This window comes from Salmo salar, chromosome ssa23, assembly GCF_905237065.1.
Source record: "Salmo salar chromosome ssa23, Ssal_v3.1, whole genome shotgun sequence".
NCBI lineage: Eukaryota > Metazoa > Chordata > Actinopteri > Salmoniformes > Salmonidae > Salmo > Salmo salar.
In genome coordinates this window covers 8,020,194-8,044,165 of record NC_059464.1, presented here as the reverse complement: position 1 = coordinate 8,044,165, position 23,972 = coordinate 8,020,194, and the positions used below count along the sequence as shown (strand labels likewise).

The 23,972-nt window shown below is 43.4% G+C and overlaps 1 protein-coding gene across 4 annotated transcripts in view; it reads left to right on the top strand.

Moving 5' to 3' along the window:
* Window positions 1-23,657, top strand: part of LOC106584018 (tyrosine-protein kinase receptor Tie-1) — a 28,575-nt gene extending 4,918 nt beyond the window's left edge. The window contains exons 7-23 of one of the 4 annotated variants that reach the window (XM_014168774.2): window positions 1,100-1,228; window positions 1,416-1,561; window positions 1,776-1,920; window positions 2,188-2,373; window positions 2,550-2,687; window positions 3,210-3,500; window positions 3,789-4,079; window positions 4,597-4,790; window positions 6,353-6,563; window positions 11,025-11,135; window positions 12,036-12,226; window positions 14,290-14,403; window positions 15,070-15,140; window positions 18,739-18,779; window positions 19,157-19,253; window positions 19,478-19,577; window positions 21,627-23,657. In XM_014168774.2, the coding sequence (XP_014024249.1) occupies window positions 1,100-1,228; window positions 1,416-1,561; window positions 1,776-1,920; window positions 2,188-2,373; window positions 2,550-2,687; window positions 3,210-3,500; window positions 3,789-4,079; window positions 4,597-4,790; window positions 6,353-6,563; window positions 11,025-11,135; window positions 12,036-12,226; window positions 14,290-14,403; window positions 15,070-15,140; window positions 18,739-18,779; window positions 19,157-19,253; window positions 19,478-19,577; window positions 21,627-21,698 (2,528 nt within the window). In that variant the 3' untranslated portion in view covers window positions 21,699-23,657. Of the gene's footprint in view, window positions 1-1,099; window positions 1,229-1,415; window positions 1,562-1,775; window positions 1,921-2,187; window positions 2,374-2,549; window positions 2,688-3,209; window positions 3,501-3,788; window positions 4,080-4,596; window positions 4,791-6,352; window positions 6,564-11,021; window positions 11,136-12,035; window positions 12,227-14,289; window positions 14,404-15,069; window positions 15,141-18,738; window positions 18,780-19,156; window positions 19,254-19,477; window positions 19,578-21,626 lie in introns of all 4 variants that reach the window. The other 3 variants (XM_014168773.2, XM_014168776.2, XM_014168775.2) reach the window with 3 other exon arrangements.
* Window positions 23,658-23,972: the final 315 nt, after the last annotated feature.

Sequence of the window (23,972 nt, the reverse complement as noted above, 5' to 3'; positions counted from 1 at the left end):
AATGGCTTAAGCAGGGGGACACGTCTGGCACTGCAGGATTTGAGTCCCTGGCGGCGTAGTGTGTTACTGATGGTAGGCTTTGTTACTTTGGTCCCAGCTCTCTGCAGGTCATTCACTAGGTCCCCCCGTGTGCTTCTGGGATTTTTGCTCACCGTTCTTGTGATCATTTTGACCCCACGGGGTGAGATCTTGCGTGGAGCCCCAGATCGAGGGAGATTATCAGTGGTCTTGTATGTCTTCCATTTCCTAATAATTGCTCCCACAGTTGATTTCTTCAAACCAAGCTGCTTACCTATTGCAGATTCAGTCTTCCCAGCCTGGTGCAGGTCTACAATTTTGTTTCTGGTGTCCTTTGACAGCTCTTTGGTCTTGGCCATAGTGGAGTTTGGAGTGTGACTGTTTGAGGTTGTGGACAGGTGTCTTTTATACTGATAACAAGTTCAAACAGGTGCCATTAATACAGGTTATGAGTGGAGGACAGAGGAGCCACTTAAACAAGAAGTTACAGGTCTGTGAGAGCCAGAAATCTTGCTTGTTTGTAGGTGACCAAATACTTATTTTCCACCATAATTTGCAAATAAATTCATTACAAATCCTACAATGTGATTTTCTGGATATTTTTTTCTCATTTTGTCTGTCATAGTTGACGTGTACCTATGATGAAAATTACAGGCCTCTCTCATCTTTTTAAGTGGGAGAACTTGCACAATTGGTGGCTGACTAAATACTTTTTTGCCCCACTGTATGTAAATAAGTATTCTGTTCTTTTTTTTAATACATTGCCAAAAAATAATATATATATATTTTTTTTAATACATTTTAGAAAAGGGCTGGAACGTAACAGAATGTGGAAAAAGTAAAGGGGTCTGAATACTTTCCGAATGAACTGTATGTAGGTTTATGGCATATCTTAGATTGCCCAATTAATATTGATTGTAATTGTACAACCAACCTATCAACATGATTGCATGTGTTGAAATAGATACATAGAGTACATAACATGCATAGACATATCAGGTAACAATTCCATCACGACAGACTTATCAGAATCCCAACAAGGATTTCCCATCCTAATGTCACCTCTCCCCCTCTTCCCCAGTCTGCCACAGGGACATGTACGGGGCAGACTGCAGGCTGCGCTGTAAGTGTAAGAACGGTGGAGTGTGTAACCACTTCAGTGGATGTCAGTGTCCCACTGGCTGGAGAGGACAGCACTGTGAGAAATCAGGTAGGTAGCATTACTTCCTCCTCCTTTTCCTTGCGCTCTTCCTCTTTTTCATCGCCATTGACACTACCAACATCAATATTAATCACATTATCACAAGTAGCAGTAGCATCTTCGCCATCAACATCATAATCATCACCTTATTTATCATCTTCCTCTTCCTCTTCATCATCTGTTTCTTTCCCATCAGACCGTGCCCCCCAGATCTTGAACATGGCCAGTAGTCTAGAGTGGAACCTTCACTCCAGCCCCAAGATCCTGTGTTCCGCCACAGGCAACCCCCTGCCCAGCCACACCAGCATTGAGCTGCGCAAACTGGACAGCACTGTGCTCAAGGTAGAGGCAATGGAAGGATGGGCGGTCATTTTACATTTGATTATTCAATTACTGGGAAACAAACTGTGATGGTGTAGTCAGTGAGATTTGGTGAAATTCAATGTTTTTGTAATAGTGAAAATATGTCAATATTTTTTATGATAATGTCAGTTGGCTCAACATTACTTCAGACTGTAAGCAGCCTTACCAAAATATTTTTGGAACTCTAATTCAGGCGTCTCGTACCACCATGGATTCCAATAAGAGCACAGCCCAGTTTGATATTCCCCGTCTGTCCACTGAGCATGCTGGGTTATGGGAGTGTAGGGTTTCCACCAATGGGGGACAAGACTCAAGGAAGTTCAACCTCATTGTCAAAGGTGAGAAGAGAAAAGTATTTTACTGGTCTATTTCAGTCAATGTGAGGTGCTTAACATTGAGGGCAGGTTTTCCAGACAAAGACGAAGCCTAGTCCTGGACTTGAACTTGCTTTTTAGTCCAGGACTAGGCTTGATTTGTGTCTGGGAAACCAGCCCTAAATATACACTGAGAAATGGTCTAGCGATATGGATTTAATGTTCTGGTTGAGACTCATCAGATCACTCATTATTCAAATTCTCACCCACTTTACTCCCCTCTCTCGCCAGAGCCACCGTTCCCCAGCACCCCTCCCAAGCTGCTGGAGAAGAGGAGTAAGCAGCTGGTGGTGTTGCCTGTGGAGTCCTACAGAGGAGACGGACCCATCGACTCCACCAAGCTCCTCTATAAGCCCATGGAGACAGGAGACTCCTGGTCCTCCATCATAGGTGCATACAGATGGCGTTTGATCTCATGTAAAGTCACAACTACTATCCTGGCAACATAATATATCATCCATTTCACAGGAAAAATGGCCTTGCCTCAAAACAATGCAAGACAATTTGCCAATTTGTCATTATCGATATTAGATCCCTACTCTATATGGCTAATCCTGTCTGATTCTCTATCTCTCTGTGTTCCTGTCTCTTAGTGTACAGTAGAGAGCCTATAACGCTGATGAATCTGAAGCCATCTACACGCTACCACGTCCGTGTCCAGCTGACCCGTCCTGGGGAGGGAGGGGAGGGGACTCTGGGGCCTGAGGCCATCATGGAGACTGACTGTCCAGGTGAGCAGCAACAGTACGCCGGGATTAGTTTTTGCGGTGTCGAAAAGCAATAGTCAGAGCAGAGGTTTGTGGTCCCGTGTGGCTCAGTTGGTAGAGCATGGTGTTTGCAATGCCAGGGTTGTGGGTTTGATTCCCACGGGGGACCAGTACAGGAATTTTTTTTAATGAAATGTATGCATTCACTACCGTAAGTCGCTCTGGATAAGAGCGTCTGCTAAAATGTAAATGTAGTAAATTGGTGATGGTGTCTGTGTGTGTGTGTGTGTGTGTGTGTGTGTGTGTGTGTGTGTGTGTGTGTGTGTGTGTGTGTGTGTGTGTGTGTGTGTGTGTGTGTCCAAGTGGACAGCTGAATGCAGGTTCTAAATCTGAAATAATGGTTCTTTAATTCTGTCTAGTGACCTAATCAGAATGTTCTTTGCCCATCTGTAAACGAGAGGCTGTGTCTCAGTAAATAGGAGAAGGAGAAAGCATCCCAGGCTGGAGGACCTTTCCATGACTGTGTGTTCTGTGTTGCTGCTGTAGAGCCCACTCTTCGACCAGAGATTGACTTCAGCTCGCTGGAGGGCCGCAACGCCACTGTGCGCTGGCTGTTGCATGGCAACGCGGACAGGGCCAGCGGGTTCTTAGTGCAGCTCTTCGGGCCCTCCCCCTCAGGAGAGATGCTGAGAGAGGAGACCACCCTGCTCAATGTGCTCTCCACCAAGTTCTACAACCTGCAGTACCACCAAGACTACACAGTGATCGTCAGGCTGCTCAACTGTGGCAGTCTGGGGCCCGCCTCTAAGCCGTACAACGTCCGCATAAACAGCCAGGGTAACTAACAAGAGCTCCTCCTATTGGCTTAGCAGTGAGTGTTGACAACTGTCATTGGTGGATGGTTGGTGGCTCCCCCTGCCCTCATATTGTGTCCGGGTTAAAGATGGGTGCATAAAAGAAAGTACATTTAGGAATGGATGACTTACTAAGGAAATCCAGAAAGAAATTCAAGCACTTTAATGGTACAGTTTGGCAATAGCCATGTAGCCTAAGCTAACACCTTCTGACCAATACTAACCCCGCTGATGTCTCCTCTCTGTCCCTCTCCTCCCCTCTTTCCCCCAGGTCCCTCATCTCCTCGGAACGTCCAGGCCCTGCCCCTGTCTGTGTCTGCAGTGCAGGTGAAGTGGCAGCCCCCTGAGGACCCTAACGGGGGCATAGTAAAGTACATCATAGAGTACCAGCCGGTGGGTCAGGGCAGCCTGCACCCCTGGGTCGACACAGACGATGGCAACAAGACAGCTAAAGATGTGACAGCGCTCAACGGGAGTACTCTCTACCAGTTCAGAGTGAGGGCCTTCTCTAAAGTACCCGGGGAGTGGAGCAAGTTTGTCCATGCCAGGACCCAGGGAGATGGTGAGAGATAGTTTTAAAAAAAACATGTATGGAGTAAAAGGTGTTAAACCGGTTAAAAAGGCATCAAAGTACATGGATTTAAAGATTTCTACTTGAAAATCTAAGTTTTTTAGACCTTTTCAGAACTCAAAAGTGGTCAAATGTCAAGGTTTGTTTGAATCCCACATGATCTGTTGTTTAGATCAAGCAATACTGTAATCCCCAATGAATAACAAAGAAGGGTACCTCCATCTCATTTAATCACTTTAGATGCCAATCTTTCCCACTCATTTGGGATTGAGGTGTAAAACTGGATCTAAACAACAGATAGTATGGGACATGGACTCATTTTGACATTTGAACACATTTGAGGTCTGAAAATGTCCCAAAAATGTTGAGTGAAATTTTTGAGTGAACATAGATTTTTTTTTTGTGAACTATCACATTAAAATGTGAGGATACTTACATAATAAATAGGATAGAGTCAATGTTCATCTGCATAAGAGTGTGCATCTCCTCATATCACCTCTCCCTCTAGGTCCCCAGGACTTCACTCCTACCACCCAGGGTGTGGGGGGGCGTCCAGGCAGTGAGGGCTACTATTTGTTGGTAGCTGTGGTGGGGTCTGTGACGGTCACCTGTGTCACTATCCTGCTGGCCCTGCTGGCTCTCTTCTGCATCCGCAAAACTCTGCTCAACCGCAGACGCACCTTCACTTACCAGTCTGGATCGGTGAGAGAGAGACAAAGAAAGAGAGAGAGAGAGAGAGAGGACTCACAAACACACAAATATGCCATAAAAACACACCTAAACTATAGTACCAGTCAAAAGTTTGGACACACCTACTCATTCCAGGTTTTTTCTATATTTTTACTATTTTCTACATTGTAGAACAATAGTGAAGACATCAAAACTATTAAATAACACATATGGAATCATGCAGTAACCAAAAAAGTATTAAACAAATCAAAATATATTTTATATTTGAGATTCTTCAAAGTAGCCACCCTTCGCCTTGATGACAGCTTTGCACACTCTTGGCATTCTCTCAACCAGCTTCATGAGGTAGTCATCTGGAATGATTTTCAATTAACAGGTGTGCCTTGTTAAAAGTACATTTGTGGAATTTCTTTCCTTCTTAATGCGTTTGAGCCAGTCAGTTGTGTAGTGACAAGGTAGGGGTGGTATACAGAAGATACCCCTATTTGGTAAAAGACCAATTCAATATTATGGAAAGAACAGCTCAAACAAGCAAAGAGAAACAACAGTCCATCATTACTTTATGACATGAAGGTTAGTTAATCCGGAAAATGTCAAGAACTTTCTTCAAGTGCAGTCGCAAAAACCATCAAGTGCTATGATGAAACTGGCTCTCATGAGGGCCGCCACAGGAAAGGAAGACTTACCTCTGCTGCAGAGGATAAATTAATTTGAGTTACCAGCCTCAGAAATTGCAGCCCAAATAAATGCCTCACAGAGTTCAAGTAACAGACACATCTTAATATGAACTGTTCAGAGGAAACTGCGTAAATCAGGCCTTCATGGTCAAATTGCCGCAAAGAAACCACTACTAAAGGACACCAATAAGAAGAAGAGACTTGTTTCTGCCAAGACATTAGACCGGTGGAAACCGGTCCTTTGGTCTGATGAGTCCAAATTTGAGATTTTTGGATCCAACCGCCGTGTCTTTGTGAGGTGCAGAGTAGGTGAACGGATGATCTCCGCATGTGTAGTTTCCACCTTGAAGCATGGAGGAGGAGGTGTGATGGTGAAGCATGGTGGAGGTGGTGTGATGGTGTGGGGGTGCTTTGCTGGTGACACTGTCTGTGATTTATTTAGAATTCAAGGCACACTTCACCAGCATGGCTACCACAGCATTCTGCAGGGATACGCCATCCCATCTGGTTTGCGCTTAGTGGGACTATCATTTGTTTTTAGACATGACAATTACTCAACACACCTTCAGGCTGTGTGAGGGCTATTTGACCAAGAAGGACAGTGATGGAGTGCTGCATCAGTTGTCTTGACCTCCACAATCACCCGACCTCAACCCAATTGAGATGGTTTGGGATGAATTGGACCGCAGACTGAAGAAAAGCAGCCAAACTGTCCAAACTTTTGATTGGTACTGTATATTTCTTCACTAACAAGTTGGATAACCTGATTAGATAAATAAACATTCCACACTATCTCAAACTACACATATAGACATGTTATGAGAAACACACCTCAAATCTGATCATTTCTATGCTTTGATAAAAGAAATCCAACAAAGCTATCATTGCAACCCGTAGGGAGAGGAGACCATCCTCCAGTTTAACTCTGGGACCCTGACCCTGACAAGGAGGCCGAAGCCTACCTCTGAGCCCCTCACCTACCCCATCCTGGAGTGGGATGACATCAAGTTTGAAGATGTGATCGGAGAGGGCAACTTCGGCCAGGTCATCAAGGCCATGATCAAGAAGGACGGGGCCAAGATGAGCGCTGCTATCAAGATGCTAAAAGGTAGTAGGTACCACACACACATGTACCAACGCACGCACACAGGCAAGCACTCACACACAGTGACGGTCGGTGATGTTTAAGATGGAGGATGATATATTTTTTATGAGCATGGCCTTATTTCTATTACAACATATTGGATGACTGTCATTCATATTCCATTCACCCAGCTCAATGTAACATCGATAGGTTTAGGCTATTACATGATACTCAAATTTTCCCTATACCCATCATGATGTTGCTACAACCTAGTCTATGATTGACAGTTTACAACGTAGGTGCACAGGTTGAGAGAGCATTTTGAGTAATCGAGGTGACAGACAGTGACACATTCAATACCGGCTTGCACACTATTGCTTGCATCTAGCTGATCTAGGGTGTAATCATTAGTCCAACAGTTGCAAACAAGTGTTTCTAATGGACAAATTCAGGTATGTTTATCCCAATTTTGTTCCGTTTGCTTCCGTTTAAGAAACATTTTTCAACAGAATCGGCGGAATGAATACACCCCTGATCACACGTAAACACAGTTCACTTTCATAGCAGCCACGTATGAACATTTTGCTCGTTGTACAATTCCTTCTCGCATCTACGCACTCTCCTCTCAACTTTTCCTTTCACTTGTGGACTTCAGTGCTAACCGCTAAACACAGCCTACATCGTTGTCACCATATTAGCTAATGACATTAGCAACGCCATAGTCAACATAGCTATTAGAACTACTAATGTGTTAGTAAACCTGCTACAATCATGCAGTATAGTATACAGTCAGCATCAGTTTAGCAGTTACACCGGAGGGCCCCGGTAGCAATAAATAAATTAAAACCGCTACAATCATGCAGTACAGTATACAGTCAGCATCAGTTTAGCAGTTACACCGGAGGGCCCCGGTAGCAATAAATAAATAAAACCAAAAGCTTACCATGACTTGGAAGAGTTCCAGTGTTGGATAGCCATAGCTAGCTAGCTAACATAGCATCCCTCTCTGTTTGAGCTGGGTGTTTGAGTAGGCTAAACTAGCTAGCTAAGTGAAAGTTAAAAAAAAATCTCTCTCTCTCTCTCTCGCTTCTCCTTCATTTTTAAAGAAATGAATTTGTTCAAACTGTTCAATTATTGTTTTTCTCTCTCTTTGCGTCAACTACTGACCACATTTTATGCACTGCGGTGCTAGCTGTAGCTTATGCTTTCAGTACTAGATCCATTTTCTGATCCTTTGATTGGATGGACAACATGTTAGTTCATGCTGCAAGAACCCAGATAGGTTAGAGGACATCCTCTGGAAGTTGTCATAATTACTGTGTAAGTCTATGGAAGGGGGGGAGTGGGGGAACCATGAGCCTCCTAGGTTTTGTATTGAAGTCAATGTACACAGAGGAGGACGGAAGCTAGTTGTCCTCCGGCTACCCTATGGCCCTACCCTACAGAGTGCTGTTGAGGCTACTGTAGACCTTCATTGCAAAATAATGTGTTTTAATTAATTATTTGGATTATTATGTGAATATACAGTACCGTTCAAAAGTTTGGGATCACTTAGAAATGTCCTTGTTTTTGAAAGAAAAGCAAATTTTTTGTCCATTAAAATAACATCAAATTGATCAGAAATACAGTGTAGACATTGTTAATGTTGTAAATGACTATTGTAGCTGGAAACGGCAGATTTTGTATGGAATATCTACATAGGCGTTCAGAAGCCCATTATCAGCAGCCATCACTCATGTGCTCCAATGACAAGTTGTGTTAGCTAATCTAAGTTTATCATTTGAAAAGGCTAATTGATCATTAGAAAACCGTTTGCAATTATGTTAGCACAGCTGAAAACGGTTGTTCTGATTAAAGAAGCAATATAACTGGCCTTTAGACTAGTTGAGTATCTGGAGCATCAGCATTTGTGGGTTCGATTACAGGCTCAAAATAGCCAGAAACAAAGACTTCTTCTGAAACTCATCAGTCTATTCTTGTTCTGAGAAATGAAGGCTATTCCATGAGGTAAATTGCCAAGAAACTGAAGATCTCTTACAACGCTGTGTACTACTCCCTTCACAGAACAGCGCAAACTGGCTCTAACCAGAATATAAAGAGGAGTGGGAGGCCCCGGTGCACAACTGAGCAAGGGGACAAGTACATTAGAGTGTCTAGTTTGAGAAACAAACGCCTCACAAGTCCTCAACTGGCAGCTTCATTAAATAGTACCCGCAAAACACCAGTCTCAACGTCAACAGTGAAGAGGCGACTCCGGGATGCTGGCCTTCTAGGCAGAGTTGCAAAGATAAAGCCATATCTCAGACTGGCCAATAAAAATAAAATATTAAGATTGGCAAAAGAACACAGACACTGGACAAAATAACTTCATTTCTCAGAACAAGAATAGACGAGTTTCAGAAGAAAATTCTTTGTTTCTGGCTATTTTGAGCCTGTAATCGAACCCACAAAAGCTGATGCTCCAGATACTCAACTAGTCTAAAGAAGGCCAGTTATATTGCTTCTTTAGACAAAAAATGTGCTTTTCTTTCAAAAACAAGGACATTTCTAAGTGACCTCAAACTTTTTAACGGTAGTGTATGTGAATATACTTAACACTTAAACAACACATCCTAGATCTGAATGAAAGAAATAATCTTATTAAATACTTTTTTCATTACATAGTTGAATGTGCTGACAACAGAATCACACAAAAATAATCAATGGAAATCCAATTTATCAACCCATGGAGGTCTAGATTTGGAGTCACACTCAAAATTAAAGTGGAAATCCTTAAAACAAGTCAAAATGAGGCTCAGTAGTGTGTGTGGCCTCCACGTGCCTCCACGTGCCTGACCTCCCTACAACGCCTGGGCATGCTCCTGATGAGGTGGCGGATGGTCTCCTGAGGGATCTCCTCCCAGACCTGGACTAAATCATCCGCCAACTCCTGGACAGTCTGTGGTGCAACGTGACGTTGGTGGATGGAGCGAGACATGATGTCCCAGATGTGCTCAATTGGATTCAGGTCTGGGGAACAGGCGGGCCAGTGAGGTCTAGCATTGTCTTGCATTAGGAGGAACCCAGGGCCAACCGTACCAGCATATGGTCTCACAAGGGGTCTGAGGATCTCATCTCGGTACCTAATGGCAGTCAGGCTACCTCTGGCGAGCACATGGAGGGCTGTGCGGCCCCCCAAAGAAATGCCACCCCACACCATGACTGACCCACCGCCAAACCGGTCATGCGGGAGGATGTTGCAGACAGCAGAACGTTCTCCACGGCGTCTCCAGACTCTGTCACGTCTGTCACATGTGCTCAGTGTGAACCTGCTTTCATCTGTGAAGAGCACAGGGCGCCAGTGGCAAATTTGCCAATCTTGGTGTTCTCTGGCAAATGCCAAACGTCCTGCACGGTGTTGGGCTGTAAGCACAACCCCCACCTGTGGACGTCGGGCCCTCATACCACCCTCATGGAGTCTGTTTCTGACCGTTTGAGCAGACACATGCACAATTGTGGCCTGCTGTAGGTCATTTTGCAGGGCTCTGGCAGTGCTCCTCCTGCTCCTCCTTGCACAAAGGTGGAGGTAGCGGTCCTGCTGCTGGGTCGTTGCCCTCCTACGGCCTCCTCCACGTCTCCTGATGTACTGACCTGTCTCCTGGTAGCGCCTCCATGCTCTGGACACTACGCTGACAGACACAGCAAACCTTTTTGCCACAGCTCGCATTGATGTGCCATCCTGGATGAGCTGCACTACCTGAGCCACTTGTTTGGGTTGTAGACGCCGTCTCATGCTACCACTAGAGTGAAAGCACCGCCAGCATTCAAAAGTGACCAAAACATCAGCCAGGAAGCATAGGAACTGAGAAGTGGTCTGTGGTCTCCACCTGCAGAACCACTCCTTTATTGGGGGTGTCTTGCTTATTGCCTATAATTTCCACCTGTTGTCTATTCCATTTGCACAACAGCATGTGAAATGTATTGTCAATCAATGTTGCTTCCTAAGTGGACAGTTTGATTTCACAGAAGTGTGATTGACTTGGAGTTACATTGTGTTGTTTAAGTGTTCCCTTTATTTTAATTTTTTTGAGCAGTATATTTAGTATAGTTTTATCTAAAAAGGATATTTTTTTTTATGTTTCACTATTTTTATGAAATTCACTGAGGAGGATGGTTCTCCCCTTCCTCCTCTGGGGAGCCTCCGCTGACACACACTTACACTACCACACAAGCATGTACACACACGCACACACACACACACACACACACACACACACACACACACACACACACACACACACACACACACACACACACACACACACACACACACACACACACACACACATCACTAAATCATACTCACACACATAACAGTCGAAGAAACAAAACACATTCTAACACATTCCTACACACACATGTCTAAAGTCAGTGATATAATGTTACAAAGCTTCTTTCTCTGTACATGTTTGTAACTTGCTGTGTGTGCTGTTTTGTTTTAAGCAGAGTTTGCCTCGGAGAATGACCACCGGGACTTTGCAGGAGAGCTGGAAGTGTTGTGTAAACTGGGCCAACATCCCAACATCATCAACCTCATAGGAGCCTGTGAAAACAGGGGTGAGCACCCCACCTACTGGCCATACTGGGCAATGCTCTTAATTGATACTATACTAAAGTATGGACATTGTAATCTCAAGGGAAGACTTTTAAAGAACTGTATCTCTTTAGGAAATATTTAAATACATATGTCTGTATTCTTATATGATAGCTATAGTATGTTGATAGTGATTTTAATATTTAAATTTGAAACTCGGTTACACTACATTGTGTTAACGTACAGGCTTACTTTATATACATTTCGACCAAACTCTGAGCATGAAATTTCTATTTCCTAACCACTTCTGACAGTTTTGGGAAATAATTGAATTGCCTGATTCTCTTTGTACAAAGATCTACGATTGATAACATATTGTGGGGAGGAAGTTTAGAGTGGAAAGTACATTACCGGAGATTAAAAAAAAAAAAATCATCCTATTAAACCACCGTGTTTCACAATCCTAATGGTTCTCAAGTAGCCTTGACTTAGCATTGGTGATTCTCTCTCTCTATACAATTATGATGATCACAGCACAGAACTCGAATTCTATTTCTATGGATTACAGTATGATACTCTGTTAATGCCTTCCTGCCTTGAGCATGATATTCTTATGGAGCCACAGATGGAACTGTTAGCGGGCAGAGGTGTGTCTGTGATGGCCAATACAGCACGGCTTGGAACACTGCTCGTCCAATCAGCATCCAGGATCCAAACAACCAGTTTTATAATGATGATTACAGCACAGGACAAAAATTATATTTCTATGGATTACAGGATGATACTCCATTAATGCCTTTCTACCGCTCCATGGCAAACTTTTCTGCAAACGGTATCTCGCTAAACAACCTTCTCCATACAGTGTACCAGTAAATCATAAATGTTCTTTACTTTCCCCTAACTGCCTCTCTCTACCTGTGTAGGGTACCTGTACATTGCTATTGAGTACGCCCCATATGGAAACCTGCTTGACTTCTTGCGTAAGAGCCGAGTCCTAGAGACAGACCCTGCCTTCGCCAAGGAGCACGGCACAGCCTCCACCCTCACCTCACAACAACTGCTGCAGTTCGCTGTCGACGTGGCTACTGGCATGCACTACCTTAGCGACAAACAGGTAGAGTATACACACAGGCATAGCTGTGGGAAGTAGTGGTGCTGAGGGTGCTGCAGCACCCCCTGAAAAATCGGAATTTAAAAAATGTATTAGGAAACAAAAGTAGTGCACTTGGCCTTTACTAGTCCTGTATTAGCAAACCAGTAAAAAAAAGTATATTACCAAACTTGGATATAAACAACATAGAATTGGAACCCCCCCCCCCCACCCAAACTACTTCCTGCGGCTATGCACACAGGTACAGTTGAAGTCGGAAGTTTACATACACTTAGGTTGGAGTCATTAAAGCTCGTTTTTCAACCACTCCACAAATTTATTGTTAACAAACTATAGTTTTGGCAAGTCGATTAGGACATCTACTTTGTGCATGACACAAGTAATTTTTCCAACAATTGCTTACAGACAGATTATTTCACTGTATCACAATTCCAGTGGGTCAGAAGTTTACATACACTAAGTTGACTGTGCCTTTACAACTTGTAAAATTCCAGATAATGATGTCATGGCTTTAGAAGCTTCTGATAGGCTAATTGACATCATTTGAGTCAATTGGAGGTATACCTGTGGATGTATTTCAAGATCCTACATTCAAACTCAGTGCCTCTTTGCTGGACATCATGGGAAAATCTAAAGAAATCAGTCAAGACCTCAGAAAAAAAATGGTAGACCTCCACAAGTCTGTTTCATCCTTGGGAGCAATTTTCCAAATGCCTGAAGGTACCTCATTCATCTGTACAAACAATAGTACGCAAGTATAAACACCATGGGACCACGCAGCCGTCATACTGCTCAGGAAGGAGACGCATTCTGTCTGCTAGAGATGAACGTACTTTGGTGCGAAAAGTGCAAATCAATCCCAGAACAACAGCAAAGGACTTTGTGAAGATGCTGGAGGAAACGGGTACAAAAGTATCTATATCCACAGTAAAACAAGTCAGCAAGGAAGAAGCCACTGCTCCAAAACCACCATAAAAAAGCCAGACTACTGCACATGGGGACAAAGACTGTACTTTTTGGAGAAATGTCCTCTGGGCTGATTAAACAAAAATAGAACTGTTTGGCCATAATGATCATTGTTATGTTTGGAGGAAAAAGGGGGAGGCTTGCAAGACAAAGAACACCATCCCAACCGTGAAGCACGGGGGTGGCAGCATCATGTTGTGGGGGTGCTTTGCTGCAGGAGGGACTGGTGCACTTCACAAAATAGATGGCATCATGAGGTAGGAAAATTATGTGGATATATTGAAGCAACATCTCAAGACATCAGTCAGGAAGTTAAAGCTTGGTCGCAAATGGGTCTTCCAAATGAACAATGACCCCAAGCATACTTCCTAAAGTTGTGGCAAAATGGCTTAAGGACAACAAAGTCAAGGTATTGGAGTGGCCATCTGTGGGCAGAACTGAAAAGGCGTGTGCGCGCAAGGAGGACTACAAACCTGACTCAGTTACACCAGCTCTGTCAGGAGGAATGGGGCAAAATTCACCAAACTTATTGTGGGAAGCTTGTGTAAGGCTACCTGAAACCTTTGACCCAAGTTAAACAATTTAAAGGCAATGCTACCAAATACTAATTGAGTGTATGTAAACTTCTGACCCACTGGGAATGTGATGAAAGAAATAAAAGCTGAAATAAATCATTCTTTCTACTATTATTCTGACATATAAAATAAAGTGGTTATCCTATCTGGCCTAAGACAGGGAATTTTTATTTGGATTAAATGTCAGGAATTGTGAAAAACTGAGTTTAAATGTATTTGGCTAAGGTGTATGTAAACTTCTGACTTCAACTGTATGCCTGTGAACTCTAAATTGCGTCCTTGAGTTGGGAGGGTGGTTGCCAATTCTATGCTGTTTATATCCAAGTTTGGTAGTATCCTTCTTTTTTTTACAGCAATGCTATTCAATACACAAATGATGATTGATAAATATGACAGGGAATCTACAGGAACCTACATCAATGTAGATTTCCTCTCAGCATAAATTCATATGATATTCCCAGATGTGAGCTTCATGTTTTCACCCCCCCCCCCCCCCTCTCTCTCTTCTCCTCTCTCCCTCTCTAGTTCATCCACAGAGACCTGGCAGCGAGGAACGTTTTAGTGGGAGACAACCTAGTGGCCAAGATAGCAGACTTCGGTCTGTCCCGAGGGGAGGAGGTCTACGTCAAAAAGACCATGGTGGGAGCTCAGTCACATACAGCACAGTGCATTAAGGAACAATAGCTAGGATTCTAGTTTGTATCATCATTGGTCAGCCAACATCAAATAGAACATTCTGAAGAGAATGTGAAAATGTTGCATGGTGTCTCACACAATAGCACTACATACACTCCCCTCTGTATGCATTTGGACAGAGAAGCTACATTTTTATATGGCACATTATTCACCATTTTGTTCCTATTTCATCAAATATAATCTGAAAGACTGCAAATGTATCCAATGAGTTTCTGGAGTCACAAGCTTGATGAAGTCATTGAGTGCAAAGAATATGGGACCAAATACTAAACCTTTTGAAAACATTTGCTGGAGTATAGAGCCAAATGTAAAAATGTTGCTTTACTGTCCAAATATTGTACATATGGAGGGGAGAGTATGTCAGAAATGGAAATAAGACTGACGTAAAAGTATCAACTGAAGAGGGCAGGAGTGTTTGACATGGCAACAAGTTACCTTACAAGACCAATGTTCCCTTACAACTAGTAATGAGAAGAGAGAAGCACAGGACTTGACCCTTATAATTCTGTACCAGACATACTCCATACTGTCGGTTAAAACCACATTTTACAACTCAATTATACCACGTTTTCTAATGGGATGTCTTGGCTTTTTCTCTTTGTGTTGCAGGGGAGGTTGCCAGTGCGTTGGATGGCGATAGAGTCCCTAAACTACAGTGTGTACACCACCAAGAGTGACGTGTGAGTATCTGACTGGGAAACGTATATTCAACTATACTGAACAAAAATATAAACGCAACATGTAAAGTGTTGGTCCCATGTTTCATGAGCTGAAATAAAAGATCCCAGAAATGTTCCATACGCACAAAAAACGTATTTCTCTCAAATGTTGTGCACAACATTTGATTACATCCCTGTTAGTCAGCATTTCTCCCTTGTCAAGATAATCCATCCACCTGACAAGTGTGGCATATAAAGAAGCTTATTCAACAGCATGATCAATACACAGGTGCATCTTGTGTTGGGAACAATAAAAGGCCAATCTAAAATGTGCAGTTTTGTCACACAACACAATGCCACAGATGTGTCAAGTTTTTAGGGAGCGTGCAATTGGTATGCTGACAGCAGGTATGTCCACCAGAGGTATTGCCAGAGAATGTAATGTTTGTTTCTCTACCATAAGCCACCTACAACGTTTTAGAAAATTTAGGAGTACATCCAACCAACCTCAAAACCACAAACCTTGTGTTTACCACACCAGCCCAGGACCTCCACATCCAGCTTCTTCACCTGCGGGATTATCTGAGATCAGCCACCCGGACAAACTGTCAGAAACCGTCTCAGGGAAGCTCATCTGCGTGCTCCTCATTCTCACCAGGGTCTTGACCTGACTGCAGTTCGGCTTCGTAACCAACTTCAGTGGGCAAAGGCTCACATAAGATAGCCACTGGCACGCTGGAGAAGTACGCTCTTCACGGATGAATCCAGGTTTCAGTTGTACCGTTTTAGATGGCAGACAGCGTGTGTGGCGTCATGTGTGTGAGCGGTTTGCTCATGTCAAGATTGTGAACAGAGTGCCCCATGTTGGCAGTGGGGTTAAGGTATGGGCAGGCATAAGCTACGGACAATGATCACAATTGCATACATTTCACCCATTGAGCATGTTTGGGTTGCTCTAGGTCGACGTGTACAACAGCGTGTTCCAATTCCAGCCAATATCCAGAAACTTTGCACAGCCATTGAAGAGGAGTGGGACAACATTCCACAGGCCATAATCAACTGATCAACTCTATGTGAGGTGGTCACACCAGATACTGACTGGTTTTCTGGTCCATGCCCCTACCTTTTTTTTTAAAGGTATCTGTGACCAACAGATGCATATCTGTATTCCCAGTCATGAGAAATCCATAGATGAATTTATTTCAATTGATTGATTTCCTTATATGAACAGTAACTCAGTAAAATCTTTGAAATTTTTGCATGTTGCGTTTATATTTTTTTTCAGTATAGAACAAATCTTTAATTTATCTTAGACACTTATGCCATGTCTTACACAGCTTCCAGTAAGGGCTAGAAGATAATACAATGCCAGCAGTCACATAATTTTGCTCTCTCTCTCTACCTGGCTGTCCAAAACAACAAATCATGTTCCCTCCTTCCTCCTCCCCCCCAGTTGATGGTGAACTGCTAACATAATGCAGAGGAACTGATAACAGAACCCAGGAAGCCTAGAGGCATGGCCAGCCCACTCATTAGACAGGATTAGGATTAGGCTTTTTAGGTGAGCGCTGATGCCACCCTGTGATAAGCAGTGCCCACTTTGTCAAAGGCAGGGGCGCAAAATCTTTTGCTTGTCCATTCCCTGCGCTCCTCCTCCAGGGTGCTGTTAGAGAGACACATTGCTGCTGCGCTCCACCAAACGTTCTGTCAAAGAACAAATCCTCTTATAGAAATCGTGTAGCAGATCTAGGATGTGATAGAAAGAGTATGTTGCCTTTTCTGTAGCCTACAGGCTGGAGATAAAATGTATGACAGTGTAATGAGACGGACACTTTTGACATCATGCAGGTTTCTCCGATCAAATAGCCTAACCTAAAATGGCGCCCAATCAAATAAAAAATGTGCTGTCATGTTAACAAACAACATATCCTAAAAACAGGACTGGTCAAAGTAAAATGAACAACATGGAATGGACAGATACAACTGTTGTCAATGAGTTTCACCCCATTGTCATGATTAGTGGTTTCAAGTTTGTATCTGTACATTTTGGACAAGCTGATAATAGCAAAAAATAAAATAGGCCTACTTCTGCATTTCCTTCTATGTAAACACATTGCAAATAGGCTCACGATAACTCCTGATGAAGTTGGGTAGCTGATATTCAGAGCTTAAATAACCCCATTGATTAGTCACAGGAATAAGGACTAATAAAGCCAATGCAACAGCTTGTTTTACAAATGGTGGGCCTACCACATGGATGGGCGTTCATAAAATTCCATAGTGGGCGACATGGTAGGCTACACCCCAGTAAGCACGAGTCGATGTCTTTTTTTGGTGTTTTACAAAGGTTTGGCCTACCACATAGATGGGCATTCATAAAATGTTATTTCAGGCAACACTGTAAGCACGGACCAACACTGACGCTTTTTGGATGTCTTTTTTTTTGGTGCAGTCCTGACCGGCCTTGATTTCGACATCCACGGTCGTTGGTTTTTGGTCTAGTCCGTACCAAATCTGACACAAATCATAGACGTTTATCTTTGGTTCAGATTCTGTCTGGTCTGGACCAGCCTTGATTTGGCCCAAACATAGATGTCTATAAATTACGTATTTTCAACTTTCATTCAGAATCAAAAAGGAACCTGATTTCAATTTCCGGAAAATACACATTTTCAACATCTGGAAAATACGTATTTTCTACTTTCATTCAGAACTTAAAATGAACCTAACTTCATTGTCTGGAAAAGACGTCTTTTAGACGTATTTGACTTAATTTTGCTGACTGGGACTATTTTAGTTTAGCAGGGGCACATTTTTTGGTCTTGCCTAGGGCGGCACAATGGCAAGGACCGGCCCTGCCAAGAAGAACATAGAGCCAGTGGACAGCCACACTACCACACAGAGCCTGTCAAACACTGACTATTTATACCCGGCTACAGGAAGTGGAACGAACGAGGCTGGTTAGGTTAGCAAAGAGGAGAGACGTTTCTGTAGTAAACAAGTTAACAAGCTAGCTACAGCACTAAGTGTGTGTGTTTGTGTGTGTTTAGCCTTGTGTTGATGAGAGCAAAGGCACTAATTTTGTGACACACCACAGAATATAAACAAAGATAACCAGACCGAGAGAGAGAGAGAGAGAGAGAGAGAGAGAGCGCGAGAGAGAAAGCGATAGAGAGAGAGCAGGAGAGATTGTTTACTTCAAGCTGAGTCAATGGGTTCCTCATTGTATTTGTACAGAATGACTGACAGTTAACTGATTAACTCGCAGTGAGTTGGCTACATTATCTTGTTAGTTGACAATCACATAGTCAGATGGTGGCTCTGTACAGATAGTGAAGAGTACTTGTTGTTTCTCTCTTTGCTTTTACAGTTGTGAGGCTGCTATAAAGTCATCTGATTTTACTGTAATAAGACACTAGGATGCATTTACATGTCGTGCTATTACAAGATTATTCGGTATCAGTCAGTTGCATTCACAAGCTAATGTAAAAATATGTAATTAACATACATAAATAATTGAATTACAAGGCCACTAACTGTTCAATATCACTTAGATCTTCCTCATTCTCTTCCTATATTTTCCCTCTTTCTCTTTCCTCTCCCTCTTTCTTTTTCTCAGGTGGTCTTTCGGTGTACTTCTATGGGAGATAGTGAGTTTAGGTAAGTTGATGTGTAGTGATGCTGTGTGAATGTTATACACATTATTAAATGAGGAATAGTAATAGCCCATAGTCCTAGCAATGTGGGTTGTCACAGTGAAAAAATATATATCCAGTTCCCCCACAGCTTTCACACCATACGCCAGAGAGAGAGGGGGAAGGTTCCCCAGCTGAGAGTTAACAGAGTAGGCATGCACAGAGAGTCAGCAGAACATCCCCCCTCATCTGGCTTGCCCGCCTGATAATGATGATGATGATGACAATCATGACAATGACAGAGAATGACTAAGACAAAGATGAGTCAATCAACTCCTTTCTCTGTGTCACTGTAGCAACGTAAAAGTGACCCGTTCCCCCTGTCCTCTCTTTGTGTATCAGGTGGTACTCCCTACTGTGGGATGACCTGTGCTGAGCTCTATGAGAAACTCCCTCAGAGCTACAGGATGGAGCAGCCGAGGAACTGTGACGACGAAGTGTAAGTGATGACCTGTGGTTGGAACTGTGTGTGTGTGTGTGTGTGTGTGTGTGTGTGTGTGTGTGTGTGTGTGTGTGTGTGTGTGTGTGTGTGTGTGTGTGTGTGTGTGTGTGTGTGTGTGTGTGTGTGTGTGTGTGTGTGTGTGTGTGTGTGTGTGTGTGTATGTATGTGTATACTGTATGCGTGCACCGTTATAGCTGGTTCATTAGTTTTTTTTTTTTCAGGTATGAGTTAATGAGGCAGTGCTGGAGAGACCGGCCGCATGAGAGACCTCCTTTCTCTCAGATCTCTGTACAGCTCAACAGGATGCAGGAGGCCAGGAAGGTAAGGAGACATTCACCTACAGTTTCACTTAGGACTCATCTTTTCAATAAGATAGCAATTCCCTGATCTATCCCATAGGGCAGAGAGGTAACCTGGTTCCAGACCTGTTTGCATTGTCTTTCAGGAGTTGGCTGAGAGGGTCCTAATTAGATAGAATTCCTCTTCAAATTGCATTCCTCACCCTAGTTCTCTAAATGATTCTACAGTCATGGCCAAAAGTTTTGAGAATGACACAAATATACATTTTCACAAAGTCTGCTGCCTCAGTTTGTATGATGGCAATTTGCATATACTCCAAAATGTTATGAAGAGTGATCAGATTAATTGCAATTAATTGCAAAATCCCTCTTTGCCATGCAAATGAACTGAATCCCCATAAAAACATTTCCACTGCATTTCAGCCCTGCCACAAAAGGACCATCTGACATCATGTCAGTGATTCTCTCGCTAACACAGGTGTGAGTGTTGACGAGGACCAGGCTGGAGATCACTCTGTTATGCTGATTGAGTTCGGATAACAGACTGCAAGCTTCAAAAGGAGGGTGATGCTTGGAATCATTGTTCTTCCTCTGTCAACCATGGTTACCTGCAAGGAAACACGTGCCGTCATTATTGCTTTGCACAAAAAGGGCTTCATGGGCAAGGATATTGCTGCCAGTAAGATTGCACCTAAATCAACCATTTATCGGATCATTAAGAACTTCAAGGAGAGCGGTTAAATTGTTGTGAAGAAGGCTTCAGGGCGCCCAAGAAAGTCCAGCAAGCGCCAGGACCGTCTCCTAAAGTTGATTCAGCTGCGGGATCGGGGCACCACCAATACAGAGCTTGCTCAGGAATGGCAGCAGGCAGGTGTGAGTGCATCTGCATGCACAGTGAGGCGAAGAGGAGGATGGCCTGGTGTCAAGAAGGGCAGCAAAGAAACCACTTCTCTCCAGGAAAAACATCAGGGACAGACTGATATTCTGCAAAAGGTACAGGGATTGGACTGCTGAGGACTGGGGTAAAGTCATTTTCTCTGATGAATCCCCTTTCCGATTGTTTGGGGCATCCGGAAAAAAGCTTGTCCGGAGAAGACAAGGTGAGCGCTACCATCAGTCCTGTGTCATGCCAACAGTAAAGCATCCTGAGACCATTCATGCGTGGGGTTGGTTCTCAGCCAAGTGAGTGGGCTCACTCACAATTTTGCCTAAGAACACAGCCATGAATAAAGAATGGTACCAACACATCCTCCGAGAGCAACTTCTCCCAACCATCCAGGAACAGTTTGGTGACGAGCAATACCTTTTCCAGCATGATGGAGCACCTTGCCATAAGGCAAAAGTGATAACTAATTGCCTCGGGGACACTAACTTCGATATTTTGGGTCCATGGCCAGGAAACTCCCCAGACCTTAATCCCATTGAGAACTTGTGGTCAATCCTCAAGAGGCGGGTGGACAAACAAAAACCCACAAATTCTGACAAACTCCAAGCATTGATTATGCAAGAATGGGCTGCCATCAGTCAGGATGTGGCCCAGAAGTTAATTGACAGCATGCCAGGGCGGATTGCAGAGGTCTTGAAAAAGAAGGGTCAACACTGCAAATATTGACTCTTTGCATCAACTTCATGTAATTGTCAATAAAAGCCTTTGACACTTATGAAATGCTTGTAATTATACTTCAGTATTCCATAGTAACATCTGACAAAAATATCTAAAGACACTGAAGCAGCAGACTTTGTGAAAATTAATATTTGTGTCATTCTCCAAAATGTGGCCACGACTGCACACAATTAGAAAAAAAGGTGCTATCTAAAACCTTAAAGGGTTATTTGTCTGTCCCCATAGGAGAACCCTTTGAAGAACTAGTTTTGGTTCAAGGTAAAAACCCTTTTGGTTCGATGTAGAACCCTTTTCGGTTCCATGTACTGTAGAGCCCTTTCCACAGAGGGTTCTACCTAGAACCAAAAAGGGTTCTCCTATGGGGACAATTGAAGAACCCTTTTGGAACACTTTCTTCTACGAGTGTACTATCTAACTACCATCATTTCTCTTAACCTCCCTCCCTAGGCCTACGTGAACATGGCGCTCTTCGAGAACTTCACCTACGCCGGGATTGATGCCACGGCCGAGGAGGCCTGACTACCAGCCCCCACAGCCCCCAGCAGGTCACGTAGCCCACGGGAGAGGCCCCGAGGCTCAGCCCTGCGTTACTGCCGCCCCCCTGCTGCTGCCCAATGTGGGGACCGATGGAGTAACAGACGATCCACCTGGACCACAAGGGTATAGAGGGAGGACTGTGAAAGGACACTGTGGAGGTCTTATGGGGGCTGGGAAGGGAGATGAGGAACTGGACACTGCAGTCCTTTCTGAAGGAAAGTATAGAAGAATAAAGGGCTGCATGATGTGCTTAACAACCCTGCCAGGTGGGTTGGCGGGTGGGGCTGAGGGTTGCCTTTGGGCGTGTTTGGGAGATGTGACACTAGACTTGGGACACGTTGCGGTCCTTGTTTGAAGGACAGGATGGACAAGGAAGATGCTCCATGACATGATACTACACTGCCGGAGTCACATGCTATTATACTGCCAGAGTCTGATGGGTGCTCAACGAACTTTCAGCCCTTCATCCAAACGGAGAGAGGACTTTTTTTGTGGACATATGCTCACACGTGTAGTTAGCTGTCCATTCTGAGATGGATTGAGATGGATCCGACTGGGGGGGAAAAAAACAATGTAGCACTTGTCTATTCACTTATTTCTTGTTTTGTTGTAGGGGAGAGTGGGGTAAGTTGAGCAATTTTTTACATTCATCATCACTCCATTAAGGGAAATATAGTATCTTTCCATCAACGATATCTACATATATTTCAGGATGTTGTGTATCCCTGGAAATAATAAATATGCATGTAAACATTAGTTTTGAAAACATAGCGTGACCAAATAAAGTGGTCTCTTGGTGCCACTTACCTGTGTACTGAATTAACTATTACCACTACATTTTTTAAATCATCGTAAGCATATTTTAACACAGGCTTAACACCTAACAAACACTTTATTCTCGTTTTTGACACTTTTAATATAGACCCTGTCGTTACCTCATGTCCCAGTGATAATGCCATGCATTATGCCTGGAAAGAAAACACTTGAATTTGCTCAACTTGCCATTGGCTCAACTTAACCCAAGGCAAACATTTTGACTATATTAGCCCACACAGCTACAAGGATGCACTTTCATGCTAGGTTTAGGCCCTCATATTGAAGCTCCCGTAGGGCGGTGCACAATTGGCCCAGTGTCGTCGGGGTTAGGGTTTGGCCGGGGTAGGCCGTCATTGTAAATAAGAATTTGTTCTTACATTTACATTTTTACATTTTAGTCACTTATCAGACGCTCTTATCCAGAGCGACTTACAGTAGTGAATGCATACATTTCATGTCATGCATTTTTTTGTACAGGCCCCCCGTGGGAATCGAACCCACAACCCTGGCATTGCACACACCATGCTGGCATTGCAAACACCATGCTCTACCAACTGAGCCACAGGGAACTGGCTTATCTAGAATCTAGAAACCCCAACTGATGCATAGAACAATCTTAAAATTATCTACTTTGGTTTAGATAAAATTATCATGAAATCTCTAACACAATAAATGTATTTGACTTGGTGAAAATGTGCTTATCATTTTTTTCCATGTGGTTTCTTCCTTCACAGACTCCATGAAATGATGACCTCTTCCTAAATATTTGGTCAAATTATTAATTTTGTGTATTGTTTCCTAGAAACAAGGGTGGCTCAGCTTACCCCTTTGGCTCAACTTACCCCACTCTCCCCTATGCCGTTTGCTTTACATAAGAATGTACCTACTGTACTGTATTTGTTCCTTAATGTGTCCTTATAGAATATATCATCCTCTTGTAAAAGTGTAGTATAAATCTTATATACAGACAATTTGTTTACCTTTGTGACATACTGTATGCTACCTGTATCCCTTTGGATGGTGTATCTACTGTAACTACTCTGTGAGAAAAGGTTTTGTTTTCAGTTTTCTTAAATAAAACCTCTCAGTGGTGACTGACTGGACTGAAGCACATAAATAACTTGAGCTTTGAATCTAAAGTAGTACATTTTACTCTTTCATTTTTTTTCTGTTGGATCTAACCTAGCATCGCCGGGAACCCGGTTTTGTGACAACGACATGATTTTGGAGGTATGGCAATGCGAGACTAGATCTAACCCGTCAACAATGCCCCTATTGCCACTGTTTCTCAGAGTCCTGGAGTAAGGTAGAATAAAGTGTTGTTTTTACTCATGGTGGAGAGTGGGGGCACACTATTGGCTTACTATTGTCCCTCTGAATGTCAGCGTGTTTGGTGTCAGGGCTAAACCGCAGCCCAGGCTCTGACCGGGGAGGCCTGAG